The following is a 16,010-nucleotide window of genomic DNA, read 5'->3' as shown; positions in this document are numbered from 1 at the left end:
ATTATCTAAAACTGTTTTTGAACTTGTTCATTATTGAAATTCCTTTCTACTGTCTTGCTTTTTTTATCCCCCTACCATAAGAATTAATTTCCACTTCTCTTGTCTTTGCTATCTTTTCCTTAACATGTTTTCTACTTCTCTCCTTCTTTTCTTCCTTCATTTATCTCACTCATAAATAATTTATTTATAAATTATTTATAACTCCATAGCACACTCTATAGCAGTGTTTGCACCTTGTAATTCGTGATGTTACCGGACTTTAATCCATTTTAAGTTTATCCCTGTACAATGTGACATTGGTGCTGTCACTGTAGTTCCTTTTTCTCCTGAGTTGTCCTGGGATTAAGTCATCAGGAATCGATTCCTCAGTAAAAGGCTTTACAATAAACTAAAGCTAAATCCAAAGCAGCAGGAAACCCAGTTACAACACAGAAACTCTAGGAACATTGAAAAAGCAAGACTATATGACTGCTCTGAAAAACCATAACTCCTGAACTTCTGAACTCAAGCATGTTGAAATAAGTAAATTACCACATGAATGTTTCATAATTTTCCTGTTAAAAACAATGGATGACCTTAAAGAGAAATAAATAAGAAGCTTGTTGCAAGGTAAGCCCACAAGAGAACACTACATGGACACTCTTAAAGCCAAGAAGAAAGTATTGCCAGCCAGAGGCTGCAAGGGGAACTTACCCAAATCATACATCCCCAAGCATTATATCCCTTTGTCTTTTTTTTCACAGAAACCACATCCTAGTTGTCATACTTCGGTTACCCAGAACAGAACTACAGTAGCCCAAAAGCAAGGTTAGTACATTTAGGGACTATGCTGGAAGCATGGGCTGGGTCTTTGATGGATTAGGTCTTTGTTCCTGTTTTGGCAAATGTTGGGCCCTATTTAATTGTTTTAAGGTCAGAATGGTGCCTCCAATATGGCATCAGTTGAGCTAAGGTCTGGGAGCCTGTTATAAATTGAATTCTGTTCAGGACCCAGAGTTGGCAATATAGAGTGAAATCTCATCAAAATGAATGAGAATATCAGCAATAAGCAAGCAAATGTCAGCAACACAGAAGGAAAATATCTCCAAGGAAGTTAGGATTTAAAAAAAATAAAAATGTTGAAGATGAAAAACTCAGTGAATCAAATAACACAGTGAAAAGACTCACAAGTAGACTTTATAGAGCAGAAGAGAGAGTATAGGGATAGAGGGCAGGTGGGTTAAACACTATATTCACACATCAATAAAGAAAAGCAAAAGAATTTTGGGATACAGTCAAAGGACAGAGCAAAGAACTGAGACAAATGGTATGGGAAGGGAAATCTCTTCAATGAAATTATACAAGAAAACTTTCCAATTTGGGAGAAAGAAAAGATATCCAAACCCAACAGGTGTTAAGAATCCCAAATAGGCATAAACAAAGAAGAATTTCTCTCTCCAAGGCATGGCAGAGACAAGCATGACGTATTAATCAAAATTCTCTAGAGGAACAGAACTTATAGAATGAATCTGGGGATGGTATTGGAATGGCTTACAGGCTGCTCATCCAACAATGGCTTTCTACCACAAGAAACCCAAAGAATCCAGTAGCTGTTCAGTCCATGAGGCTGGATGTCTCAGTCAGTCTTTATATTCTGGAATACCAAAGTAGTAAGTAGATTCTAATACCAGTAGAGGAATGAGCTTGCCAGCTAGAGCAAGAATAAGCAGGCAAAGAGCAAATGCTTCCTTCTTCCATGTCCTTTATATAGGCTGTCAGCAGAAGGTGTGGCCCATCTTCCCATCTCAAAAGACCAGGATTAAAGGTGGGTCGTCCCACTTCAAATACTCAGATGTAGTCAAGTTGACAGTCTAGAATAGCCATGACAGTGCCCTACCAAGATCCAGTGGATGTTTGCAATCCAATGTTCATATAGATGATCACAAAACAAAATCAAAAGTTGTGACTCTGGGAAAGGGACAGGTAGAGAGAAAGAGGAAAGTAACAGGGTGGGAACAGATAAGAGAAGGTGGGAGAGAAAGTAATCAGGATGCATCATATACACATACAAAATTATAAAGTAATAATTAATAAAAGCAAAAGGAAGAAATACATAGCAAATAAGAGTGTAATGTCAGAAGAAAATGCCACCTCACCTACAAAGGCAGACATAAGGAATACCAGTGGAATCCTCATCAGTAACCCTGAAAACCAAGAAAAATGAAAGGACATGTTTATTTCAAGCCCAAGAAGAAATCATCTAGATCTATGTCTCTCATCCTCAACAAAAATCAATTTAAAGTGACCTTAATGAAAGACTCGGAACTTTGAAACTTCTCTGGGAAAAGACAAAAAAAAATAATTCAAGACATAGGTTAGGTATGAAAGATGACTTTCTGGAAAGAATGCCAATAGCTCAAGAAACAATCCCCAAAACTGACAAATGAAATTAAAAGGCTTCTACACAGTAAAGAAAACAATCATCAAAGTGAAGAGACAGCTATGGAATGGGAGAAGACCTTGGCCAACTACACATAAAACAGGAGACTAATATCTAGAATACAGAAAAGAACTGTGAAAACAGAACACCAACAACCATGCAGTCTATAAATGAGCTAATAAAATGAGCTGACAGTTCTCAGAAAAAGAAATAAAAATGGCCAATAACACTATTTTTGGAAAGTGTTCAACATCCTTATCTAACAAGGAAATGTAAATTAGTGCTGCTTTGAAATGCATGCTCACACAAGTCAGGTTGCCTATCAATAAGGAAAAAAATGATAACAAATACTGGTGGGTATGTGAAGAAAGACAAACCCTTTAAACTGTTGATGTGAGCATAAACCGTCCAGTCATCACAGAAATTAGTACAGAGATTTCTCAAGAACCTAAAGACAGGCTCTTCCCACATTACCCAGCTATACCGTTCCTGAACATATATCCAAAGGACTCTTAAGTAAACCCATCACAGAGATTCTTACACATCCATGTTTATTGTTTCACTGTTTACTATAAGTGGGGAAAGAATACAGCCTAGATGTTCATCAACAGGTAGGGTAGATTTTTTAAAATGTGGTACATACACACAATGAAATTTTTTCAGCTGTAAAGGTAAAGAAATCACAGCATTTGTAGAAAAATAAATGGAACTAGAAATCATTGTAGGCAAAATGAATCATAGTAGTAAAGACAAATGTTACATATGTGGTACCATGTTTTCAAACCCGCCTTCTAAATGTGTTTATGCTCATAGATTTGTGCTGCTCTCCACCTTGGTCAAAGAAGAGTCTCTTTTCAGTGGGCACTGGCTAATGCAGATTCACAATTAGCCAGAGTACAGCATATTAGTAACTAGGCAGTGCTCAGCCACAAATATGACATATGCATCTATATCAACACACACTCACACACACACACACACACACACACACACACACACACACACCATGGCTCAGGGACCATGATGGAAGAGTAGGCAGGAAAATTATAAGAACCAGAACCAGAGGTCAGGGAGCATCAGAACAAAGCAGTGTCTTCTATACGTGACAGGATGGCTGCACTCATAAACTCACAGTAGCTGTGGCTGCTTGCATGAGACCTTCACAGGATCCAGGCAGTCAGCATTCCAGTATGGAGTGTGAAGGGGCTGAGGAGCCCTCCACCCTAACTGAGGAGGTATGGGAAGTTAACAATTTCTGGAAAAAAGAGTTGGGTTTATTAAGGGTGTGGCTCCGGGTATGTCTACCATGCTTCAGTGGATGTCAGAAGTATATTGAAAGCAAAGATTGGAGGCAATAGGTTATCAAATTTTAAGATTAAAAAAAAAGGGGGGGGACAGAAAGTTAAGTGGGAACATAGGTGGTGGGTAGATCTGGGAGGAGTTAAAGGGAAGAGCTGGAGGTGAATATGATCAAAATACATTGTATGAAATTCTTAAAGGATTAATTTTAAAATTTAAATTTTTAAAGCTTATTTTTAAGATTTACTTATTTATCATGTATACAGTGTTCTACCTGCATGTTTGCCTACATACCAGAAGAGGGCACCAGATCTCATTATAGATGGTTATGAGCCACCACGTGGTTGCTAGGAATTGAACTCAGGGCTTCTGAAAGAACATGCTCTTAACTGCTAAGTCATCTCTCCAGCCCAAATTTTTAAAGTTTTTTTTAAAGACATGAAAGTAAGAGAGGCGATGGTTTGGAAGACAAAGGCTTTCAGAGGGCATTGGAGGGAAACAAGAGAGAGAGATAGAAAATCCATCATGGATGGAGAGGGCTCCCAGTGTTCCTACCATCCCTACATGAAACAGTATTGGCAGTTGGTGGTAGCTGAGGGAGAGTGTGTCACTTTTTCTTTCAGGGTATGATCACCAGTTTGTTACCCAAGCCCCAGTGTGCATATGGCAGCATTAATTTGACTCAGTGGATTAAAAAAAATAAAAATAACTGGACATGAAGCTGTCAGATTTGTTGTGGGGCGGTTAGATTAGGAGCTAGGAGTGGATATGATCAAGATACATTGGTTACATCCATGAAATTTTCAAAGAATACGTTTAAAATATCATTTACAATGAAATTTTGTTTATGTCATTTATGTGTGTACATGTGTCTGTGTTTCTGTATGTGAAGGTCATGAAATCAGAAATAAGGTCATGAGGGAGGAAGAAGAGGTCTTGAGAAGAAGAGAGAGGTAATGCATGTGATATGAAAGCAGAATGAGAGAGTGACTATTTGAAGGAAAAGAATCAGCAAAAGCAGCGTGGCAGGAGGGGGTCAACTGGGAAAGGGGGACAAATTAGAACATAGTAAGACAACGTGTGTGTGTGTGTGTGTGTGTGTGTGTGTGTGTGCATGTAGCTCCCATAACGAAACTCCTTATACTGTGTGCTAACTTAAAGATTAGTAACAACAAGTAACAGAAATACTGAAGAAATTGGCCAGACATAGGAGAAGGGTAGTGGCTACTGGCACTCAAAATGTCAGGCCTCTACTTAAAGGAAGGAGACATAAAGAGCCCTTTGGGGGCCTACAATCGGAGGGCCCAACTCAAAAAAAAAATAAATAAGTGGAGAGACAGGAGAACACGTAATGAAAAAAGAGGAAGAAATGCTGAGGGTTAAGAGATCAGCTGGGGATGGAGCAGGGGGGTGGGGAGCAGGCAGAAGTGGATGACTTAACCAAAAGGAAGGATGCTGGATGCATAAAAAGGGCCTCACAGAGACCCACTGGTCAGCACGTTGCTCTCTGCTTACAGCAAATCCTTTTGAAGAGTCTTCTCAGTTTGGAGGTGAGAGACAACGACAGGAACATTTCTTTAGTTCTGTGTCCACCTGTCATCCTAGATGCCGTTCAGAGAGCTCAGCTGAAGTTCAAGACCCTTAATTAGCAAACTGCTGCATACCTTCCCTGTTGGATAGTGGAGATTTCCCTGTGAACTCTCAGGGAAACGTTGAGAGCCAGCATTTCCATTCCGTGCATCTTGCACAGAAATACGTAGAACTGGAGTAGGAAGGGCACACTCATGCATGTACCAGAGGAAGGACATACATACAGGACGAGGGAGGAGGAAGTAGACCCACGCTCATGTGCTTCTTTCATTATTCGTTTCAATAAATATCAAGTGCCAAAACTTTGCTTCATCACACATTTTTAAATAATGCCACCACAAGAAACGATTTTGAAGTGGCCATATCGTCTAGAGAAATCTTCTTTCCCCCTCTAATCCTTCACCCTATTTTTCTTCTTTTCTTTTTTCTTTTTCAGAAACTGATAAGTTCTTTCACAAAGTGACTGCATCATTCACTGCCACCAGCAGCGGACAAGGGTTCCCATTTCTCAACATTGCTGCCAAAACTTTGAATCATCTTTACATTTTACCACCCTAAGCGGTATGGGATAACAGCAGTGTGGGGTAATAGCTCCTTGTTTTTTTTGTTTGTTTGCTTGGTTGGTTGTATGGTTGGTTGGTTGGGGGTTTTATTACTTTGTTTTGTTTTGTTTTGTTTTGTTTTGTTTTGTTTTGTTTTGTTTTGTTTTGTTTTGTAACAAGGTTTCTCTGTGTGTCTCTGGCTGTCCTAGAACTCACTCTGTAGTCCAGAGATTCATGTGCCTAAACCTTCCAATACTGGGATTAAAGGTGTGTGCCACCATCACCAGGCTGTGTGGGTTGTTTTGTTGTTGTTTATGTACATTTCTCAATGGGTAGAGAGACCTGGCTTTTTTTTTCACATGACTTTTTTACTATTTCTCTGGGAAAAAAAATCCAAATCCTTTGTTCATTTTTAATTGACTTTTTCTTATTATTCATTAGTAAAAGTTTTTACATAATAGCTTTATATGAAAGCCTCTTATATAAAGATAATATATGATTTGCAAATATTTTTCTTCCACTATGTACACTATTCTTCCATTTTCATATGTATTTTCATTGTCCTTTGAAGCAAAAAAGTCATGTTTCTAATAAAAATTTAACTTATTTTTTTCTTTGATTATTTGTGTTTTAGGTCTCATCTTTAAGAAACCATTATCATTGTCATAGTCCAAAGCCAAGACAATTTCCACAAATGTCTTGTTATATTTAAGTCTTCGATCCATTTCTGTTAATTTTGCATGAAATAGAATACTTGCCATGGATATTTGGTTGTTCCATCATTTATAAACATTATTCTTTCTCCTGTTCTATAGCTGTCACACACTTGTAGAAAATCAATTATTTGATTGGCATAAGTTGCCAATTGAAATTATATCATTTTTTTGCCTATTGTGTGTTTTCCAAACTCCCTGATTCTCCTTCTTCCCACCATGTCCCCATCCCCACACAAAGTAAATGGTTCTATTTATGAAGACAGTTACATCGCACTTAATATTTATTTCCAGTGAAATAAGGAGTCCTTACTGCATATTCATGTTAGGAAGGAGACGAGTTCAGCTGAGAAATAATGGTCATTTCATACATCTATACCTAAATGAAGTACACAACTAATTCTCAGATTAAATAAAAGGAGCCTACTTAGGCAAGTAACTACCCATTGGTAAAGAAGCTGCAGAGAATTTGAATAGAAACTAATACAAATATGAAAACATCAATCAAAACTCATTTCTTGGTATTCCAAACAGGATCTCAATGGGTGTACAGCCTTTGATGACTCACTTCTTAGTTTACTTGCTATGAATGGAGTGCTCTAGGGCTACACCTGCACTCACAAGCCATTATTCTATTATTCAGATTCCTATTTTCGTTAGAAATAGACTCTGTAGTTGCCTGAAATTCACTTCAGGAATTAGAATTTTTACTTGCAATTTACTTTTCAAAAATAAGTATAGCCATTCTGTTTTAAAAGATAATACTTAATGAAAAGATATAAGACTGACCATGATAACAAAAAAAAAAAAAAAAATGAGAAATCTCCCTAAAAGGTTGGGTTGGTAAAGCTCTTAGCCAACTGCCTAAAATAAAGAAGATTTTCTTGAAGGCTCCCACTAAGAAAGACAGAACGTGATTGCTCACCAGTGGAGGAAGTAAGGAATTGCTCCACTTAAGAAAGCTTCATTCCTCAGCTCCATCTCGTGGTGAAAAGGGCTGAGTATTACGTAACTCCTTCAGGCTGCCAGACTTGCATTGATGGGAGTCACTGAAGCCTTCTGAATCTACAGAAACCAGCGACATAAAGATGATGGCTGACACAAGAAAATTCAAATTAGCTACCTGGAAAATGACTACTTTAGCTTGCCAAACTCTGTATAAGTGTGTGCATATGATGACTGTCATAAGATCATTACTTCAAGAAAGCTAAGAGAAATATTTCATGTTTAACATTCTCTCACATTGTATTCCCTTTTTGTTTTAACCCAGACATTTTTTACTTTCCTTTGACACCAAAACTGTATGTTGAATGTGTCACGTTGCAATATAAACACAGAATTAATCCTTTGTTAGAAACTGTTCACCATGGCAAATATTCAGCTCTAGGTAGTTTAACAATGGAAAAGAACTATTCACAAAGCTACTTACTGGGCTTTACTTGAGTGCGTACTAGGAGAGGCTACCTGGCCCCATTCTTAGCCGAGGGGTTATTGGCAGCTGATGGCTGCTGGGGGAAGGACAGTCACTTTCCTTTTCGATTCTGGCTACTGATATGTTGCCCACTTGCCAGTGGATGGCCCCCACACTCATGCACATATGGGCAGTGGTACCTGCTCTCAAATGAAAATAAGTGAATAAATCTGAAATTAGGAGGGAAAAGTGTTGGGTGGGCCTAAGGGAGTTGGAGAGTGGAAGGTGGATACGCTCAAGATATGTTGTACACATGCATGAAAGTTTCAAAGAATAAGTAAAAACACTATTTAAAAAATAATTGGTGAAATGGTAAGTATTTTCATATTAGTTATTTTTCTTACCACTGTGACAAAATACCTGGCAGGTCAACATAAGGAAGGTAAGCTTTCTTTACACTTTGACAAGAGGGACATACAGTCCACTGAAGAAAGAAGAAAGAAGGGCCAGGCAGTGGGGTATGGGGACTGGTCATACTGGGTCCACAGTCGGGATGCAGAAAGAGCAAATGTTGGTACCCCACTGCCTTTCTCCTCTTGGTTCATTCCAGAATCTCTATCCATGGAACTGCCCACAGTTAAAGAGAGTCTTCTCACCACAGTTAATCTAATTAGAAACTCCCTGACAAATATGCTCAGATTTGCTCCTAGAAAGTTCTAGATCTTGCCAAGCTGGCAATCAGCATCAACTATCACAACTTTCCAAAGTGAATCTTCACATGATTGTTAAAGTGTTTGTAGGCACTTAGCCTTCCATTGTCACATCATCTATGACACCAGGGTTTAGCCTTCACTGCACAGGTATGACTTTGTGACTCCCTGAACCACAGGAGAATGCCTCCACAAATCTGACCTCAATGACCATTTAGAGAGAATAACACAGGTTTCATCATGTCCTCAATAACATTCCTAAGAACTAATAAACACAAAAAAAGGACTAAGAGATGAAATGCCAGATGCATCTCCACACAGTGTCTTTTAACCACTGTGGTTGCCTTTGAGGGAAACATTCACAGAGTTTGTTCACTCAAAAGACCAATTGTGTGATAACCATCTTTACTGCTCAGCATAAGCACATTTTTTTCCCATCAGATGATGTAAGTTTATTTCTTTCAACAGACCAACAACAGTCCTTTTGTTCTGCTGTGACTGAGCCTCCTGCCCTATGTGCAGTGATTGGACTATGTGCTATCTGATTGTCAAGTCTGTGTCTCCAGCTTGGCCAGGAAACTTAGTGCAAGTGGTGAGCAATGTCTGTGGCATCTTCCATTTTTAACTTCTAGCAAAAAGCAATGCCTGTTGAATAATGCAAATGAGCATATGCAAAGCCTGTGTCCTTACATAACTTGCCACATAAAACTCAAATTTCGGTGCAAGTCCAGTATTAACTCCATACATCCCAGAAGTGGCATCACACAGGCACACAAATATGTATCCAATTGTTCAAAAGCTTCCATTTTCACAAAGGCTAATTTCTGAATGGCTTCTCATTGTTGCATTACTTCACATTGTCCAAAATATTTCCAGCTGTAAAAGGTTTGCAGTCCTGTGGTGAAGAAATAAAGTTAATTATTACATTAACATTTTCAATATGAATGTGGATAATATGGAAAAGCAAACTTTTTACATAATTTATCTTTCAATTTCTTAGCCATATTTATATAACATGACTATAGCAACGTCACTTAGCATGTTAGCAACAATGTTTCTGGTCACATGTATATTTTCACATGTTAATACCTTTATAGGATTTCCAATACATCCAACAGACACTTCCGCACTTGCTATCTGTGACAAATTTCATGCTTTGTGCAGATATTTCACTTAAATATATAACTGCTTGGTTTATAGACAACCAAGATAAAATCTTGCTGATGTTTCCATTGTCTTCTCACTTTATTAGATTTGGATAGCACATTATTTTTTCCATGTCTCTGGTCTTTGTTCCTACAGTAGTTTGTTTCATAATGGTTTCCAGACTATTTTCTTTCGTTACCCTTTGTCAAATACGCACATAAAAATACTCATTGATGGACAAAGTGGAACATATGCCCCTCTAGAGTCTACTTTTCTTTCCCTACTTTTTATAGAGATATGTATCCAAAAATTGTGCTGCTTTCTAACACTATATTATCAATGTGACTCCACAAACCAAAAACTTTGTTTTGTAAAATATTATAATTATTTCCCATACCTTAGCCATTCAATTGTATTTCCTTATATCTGATAGAAGAATACAATTTTTTAGTCTTCTCCAAAAATTCACTGAGTTATCTCCACAGAGAGTACAGAGTGCCATTGTTTCTATTGTCTCAGAATTGACTCTAGAGCCCATATAATAAAAAAGAAGGTAGGTCCCCTTAATGGGTGGTGGGTCTTAACATATCCTCACTACTTCCATGCCTTACAAGGAAAAAAATAGAGATTTAAAATGCCAATGTTCAGTTATTCTCCAGAAGAAACATTCAAAAATGTGGCATGGGGACATGGATGTTTTTCATGAGTCCTTTATGAAATCCAATGACAATATACAGACCTGAGGAAGATAGGTCAAAAGAAAGCAGCCAGTGACTAATACTAAATGCCAGTTAGAAAGCTCAAGAGGTACCAGCTCTTCTACAACCAGCCCAGATCTAATGGCAAGCTTCTTCCTAAATCTATTTACAAAAGGGGGAGAGGCAGTAAAGTAAATCTATTTACATAAAAAGAAAGGTTACAGGCAGAAGGCTGGAGTCTGCTGCAAAGCCACTTGAAGAATTCAACTCATGTTATCACACAATAGCCAACACATGGATGCCTGACATTCAGAAGGGTTAGACAGTCAGATGATGTTGGCCAAGAAAGCAACAATCCCAGGAAAACATGCCAATATGAGCAGCCAATGAAATAAAGAGACACTACTCAAAAAGACATTTTCTATCTATGTGTTGATGGAGAGAAAAATATTTCCCCTAATTAAATATTCTTCCAAATCTAACAAAAATTTTCAACCTAACAGCTATGCATGGTTCATTGTAGGATCTTCCCTGAAATACAGATCCCTCCTATCTTGGTCAATTATATGCTATCATAATAGAATCCCACCAGTAAGGCAATTTATAAGATTAGAATTTTTGTTGTTGTTTGTTTATTTTTTCTTTTTCAAGACAAAGCTTCTCTGTGTCACCCTGGCTGTCCTAGAACTCGCTCTGCAAACCAGGCTGGCCTCAAACCCAGAGATCTGTCTGCCTCTGCTTCCTGAGTGCTGGGATTAAAGGTGTGTACCAACACTGCCCAGCTAGAAATTTATTAAAGTTATAGAATCCAAGAATTACAAAGCCAGGTATTCTTTATCTGGCAAAAACCTTTTTGCTGCATTCTTCCATGGAAGAAGGCAAAAAGAAAAAAAAGCCAGCAGGAAGTAGCTGAACTCGTGTCTATAATAAACACACTGCCTGAAATAATATCAATCTATTCATGAGGGCAGAACTCTTACAACCTAATCACCTCTTAAAATTCCCTCCCAAGTGTTCAGATTAGACGAGACAACTATATCACACCTCCTCCCCACAGGCTCATCTTGAGACATCTTGGACGAGAGGGTAGAAAGATTGTAAGAGTCAGAGGTTGGAGAGGAGTGCTGCGAACAGTGTCTTCTAGTCAAGCTAGCACTATGGATTGCATGCACTCTCATAGCATCTGTGGTAGATGCACAAGACTAAGTCACTCACAATTCCAGCACATGTGAGAGAGGACTGCACAATGCCCCACCCTCAGCTGAGGAAATATTGGTGGCTGATAGGTACTGGGGAAGTTTTCTTTGGTTCTGTGGCCCCTGATAGGCTGGTCCACACTCCAGAGGATGACACTACACTCATGTACACAATGTCACATAGTTAGACTCAGTATGTCATTAAAAAGGACATGAAGTTGGGTAGGAAATGTGTTGGGGACATCTGGGAGGAGTTCGAGAGGATGGATATGATCAAATCACATCATATAGATTTATGAAATTCTCTATATTTTAAATCCCACCTCTCAACATTGCTGTATTTGGGGAAGAGGTTTCCAACATATGGATGTCAGGAATCACATTCAAGCCATTGCACCTCCATTCTGGCTCTCCAGACTTAAAAAGAAAAGGGGTTGGCACCACTACAAATGGAACACTTTGAGTGGTTTGGATTTGGCAACCTTAGACCTGCAGCCTGTGTAGCTCCCGAGCACCCACCCCCCGAACCACTGCCTGCTGCCCTCCCTGGCCCTCTTGCTCAAGTCTCTGTGGCTGCAGGCAGATCCTGCCTAGCATGCCCTTTGTTCCCACATCCTAAGAGGAAAGAAAGGCATGACTGAAAACCAACAGAAATGGTACCAGAAGGATAAAAAATTAACAGCTACATGTGAGAAAATTTGTGCATATATTGTTTATTGTAAACTTATGTAGGTTGAGACAAAATAAAAAGATAAAAAGGTTGGTGCTCTCTAATATGTAAGAGCTGCTGACAGACACTCTGCTTCTCTCCTAGGAGAAGTAACTGAAGCCAGTGAGCCTCTTACAGGAAATGTGAGACTGGTCAATAAATACTATTTCCTGTTGCTGCCTGTGAGGACTAAAGCAGCTATGAATTTTCTTGTGTAAGTCTCTAGTTTGACACTCAGGTTTCTTTTTCTCTGTAGAATGCTCTAGTCATTTTGTGATACCCATCTTTGTCTTGTAGTATTTTTATGCAAACATTATCAAGAAACACAATATGATTTAGCTGGGTTTCATGTTTGTTTTGTTTGTTTGGGACACAGTCTTGCTGTGTGTAACTTGATGTATCCTCAGACTTGCTGTCCTCTTGTTTGAGCATTTTGAATACTGAAATAATAAGCAAATTCCACCGCATCCAGCTATACAACTCAGTTTCATAGTAATAAACTTTTAACTTCTTTATTTTAAATCAAATTAATTTGGGTTGTGGAAAGTCATTATTTATCATCCTTTTCACCTATAGGACAAGCTCATAAGCAAATAGTAGCTGACACCAAATCTGGACGTCAACAGGTGTTGAGAACAGGGACGTATACTGTTCTACTGAAAAGCGTATTCCTTGTTTAAAACAAGCAATCTGTCTTAATCAGAGTTACTGTTGCAGTGATGAAACACCAAGACCAAAAGCAACTTGGGGAGGAAAAGTTTATTTCATTCGCAGTTCCATATAACTGCCCATCTTCAAAAGCAGTAAGGCAGGAACTCAAGCAGGGCAAGAAGCCGAAGGCAAGGGCTGATGCAGAGGCTGTGGGGGAATGCTGCTTACTGGCTTGCTCCTTGTGACTTGCTCAGCCTGCTTTCTTATAGAACCCAGGACCACCAGCTCAGAGACGCCACTGCCCACAATGGGCTGTGCCCTCCCCCCACCCATTAATCATTTATAAAGAAAATGCTCTACAGACTGGCTTACAACTAAATATTATATTTTGGGTTGTGAGCTGTGAGCCTAGCCTTTAATGTCTGAGCCAGCTCTCCAGCTCTGCCTACAACTGAGTCTTATGGAAGTATTTTCTCAGCTGAGGCTCTCTTCTCTCTGATGACTCTAACTTGTGACAAGTTGACAAGACAGCACTAAACCATTGACCAGATTCAATCGAATCACCATGTAAACTCAAAAACAAAGTAAAATCTTCTGGCTGCCTTGAAGGGTGCTGCTGCTAGAAGGACCAGGCAACCAGGTGCACGCACCCACATCAAGCAGCCTGCTGGTCCTCACAGGACAGATAGGTTCATTCACACTCCTACATCTATCCAATGACCAGAGGTAGACAAAGCCATCTTCTCTCAGAAGAAGACTCTGTCGTCATCCCACTTAGTCTTGACTGTGTACTGCTTGAGGCCTTTCCAGAAGAAGCTTCATTCTAAGTGATGATGGTCATGTATGTGCTAAAATGAGTTTGTCCTTTGCTTGCATGGTAACTGTAAAACTAAATCTTCTTGCAAAACAAAGGCAATAGGAAAGAAAGCAAGAAGACCGAGCACAGTGGTGCATGCCTATAATCCCTGCTATTTTGGCAGCAGTAGCAAGAGAATCATAAGTTAGCCTGGGCAACACAGAAAGGAAACATGAGATGGCAGTATGTTTTCACAAATAATAACAAGTAGCCCTAGTCTGTGAGATAAGCTTAAAAAAAAAAAAAAAAAAAACACGGGACACTGGGATTCCTAACTTGGGATTCTGGTGAATATGAACAAAAATAAGTGAGATGCAAAGATGCTGTGCTAGACATTCATTGTAAATTCGGTTTAATAAGCTTCTTAAAAAAAACCCAAACAAATGGGTGTTTATGAAATGGAGTGGGAGCCAGTAACCAAATCCTCTCGTAATTTGCATGTCAAGCCTCTTACTTGTGGTCGTGTGACAAGCAAATGAGGAAAAACAGAACATGACTGTCAACTAAGAGGGGGAGTTTCGATGTGATGTTGACTGTGGAGGATTATACAACAGCTATCACTTCTTGGTGAGGAACCCAAAAGTCAGAGTCAGACACAATGCCAACGGTAACAACAATTGCTACTGACAATCATGATTCCAGGTATAGGATCTTTATCACTTTTGTGGTCTCTACAATAGACTGTATCATTGGCATCACTGGCAATGGCTTCATCACAGTCATCTATGGGACTGAATGGGTCAGGAGCAAAAGATTCCCGACTGGTGACCAACTTATGTTGATGCTGAGTTTTTCTAGGCTCTTGTTACAGATTTGGATAATGGTAGAGGTTACTTATAGTCTATTCTTCAGGATCATTTATAACCAAAATATTGTGTATAGACTCTTCAAAGCCACCACAGTGTTTCTGAACTATTGTAACCTCTGGTTTGCTGCCTGGCTCAATGTCTTCTATTGTCTTAAAATTGCAAACTTTACTAACCCTTTGTTCCTCATGATGAAGCGGAAAATCATAGTGCTGATGCCTCAGCTCACAAGTCTGTCGGTGTTGGTTTCCTTCAGCTTGAGTTCCTTCTTCTTGAAAGACATCTTCAATGTGTATGTGAACAATTCTGTTCCCATCCCTTCCTCCAACTCCACAAGGAAGGAGTACTTCTCTGAAACCAAAGTGCTCAGCCTGGCTTTTTTATATTATGTGGGGATCTTCATTCCATTGATCATGTTCATCATGGCAGCCACTCTGCTGATCATCTCACTCAAGAGGCATACCTTGCACATGGAAAACAGCACCACAGGCCCCAGGGACTCCAGCATGGAGGCTCACTTGGATGCCATCAAGTCAACCAGCTACTCTCTTATTCTCTACATTATCAACGCACTAGCTCTATTTATTTCCATGTTAAGCATCTTTGATGCCTACAGTTTCTGGAATACTCTGTGCAACTTCATCCTGACTGCTTACCCAGCTGGCCAGTCAGTGTATCTGATCTTGAGAAACCCAGGGCTGAGAAGAGCCTGGAGGCGGTTTCAGCACCATATCCATCTCTACTTTAAAAGGTAGACCCAGTGACTAGGACCCAGGGAGTATTACAAGACCTAGTCCAACCAGTTCTGCGTTTTCCTCACAGGCCTCTTCATTCACTTTCCCTACACACAAAACCTGCTCTGACACTAACTACTCCTTAGGTAACTGGATACTTACATGAATTTAAAGTTGGATTAATCTGAGAATCGAAGCAAGAATAGCTAAACAACTTGAAGATCGACTTTAAAAAAAAAAATAAGTTTCTTGACTCATTCATTCATCACAGATTCATTCATGTCTGGACCCAAACTCTTCTCTGCTCTCCAGGAAGCCCTAAGCCTTGGAGGAAGATCTCAGTTTAGCCCAGAGAAGCTCTGATTGCTGTCTGTTATTTATTGACCACCCTTTGATCCTTGACGGTATCTTCGTCTAGATAGAAATTATTTGGTCAATCGACTTTTGACACCCCGATAACCCCAGAGTACAAAGAGGACTGCATCAGGCACAACATCCAGGAATTCAGGAAAGAACAGCTGACCACAGCT

General features: G+C 39.3%; 1 protein-coding gene across 1 annotated transcript; it reads left to right on the top strand.

The window, feature by feature from the left end:
• Positions 1–14,538: 14,538 nt before the first annotated feature.
• Positions 14,539–15,501, top strand: Tas2r40 (taste 2 receptor member 40). Its single transcript, XM_036180506.1, has one exon. It carries the CDS (start codon positions 14,539–14,541, stop codon positions 15,499–15,501), a length of 963 nt encoding a protein of 320 aa, XP_036036399.1.
• The last annotated feature ends 509 nt before the right edge of the window (positions 15,502–16,010 follow it).

The sequence above is a fragment of the Onychomys torridus genome, chromosome 3 (genome assembly GCF_903995425.1).
Source record: "Onychomys torridus chromosome 3, mOncTor1.1, whole genome shotgun sequence".
In the NCBI taxonomy this organism is placed as follows: domain Eukaryota; kingdom Metazoa; phylum Chordata; class Mammalia; order Rodentia; family Cricetidae; genus Onychomys; species Onychomys torridus.
The sequence above is the reverse complement of the archived record's forward strand: the minus strand, read 5'-3'. Positions and strand labels throughout refer to the sequence as shown.

Bases quoted from the DNA above. Each gene is read 5' to 3' on its own strand.
- Tas2r40 (XM_036180506.1), top strand. From the start codon at position 14,539: ATGCCAACGGTAACAACAATTGCTACTGACAATCATGATTCCAGGTAT.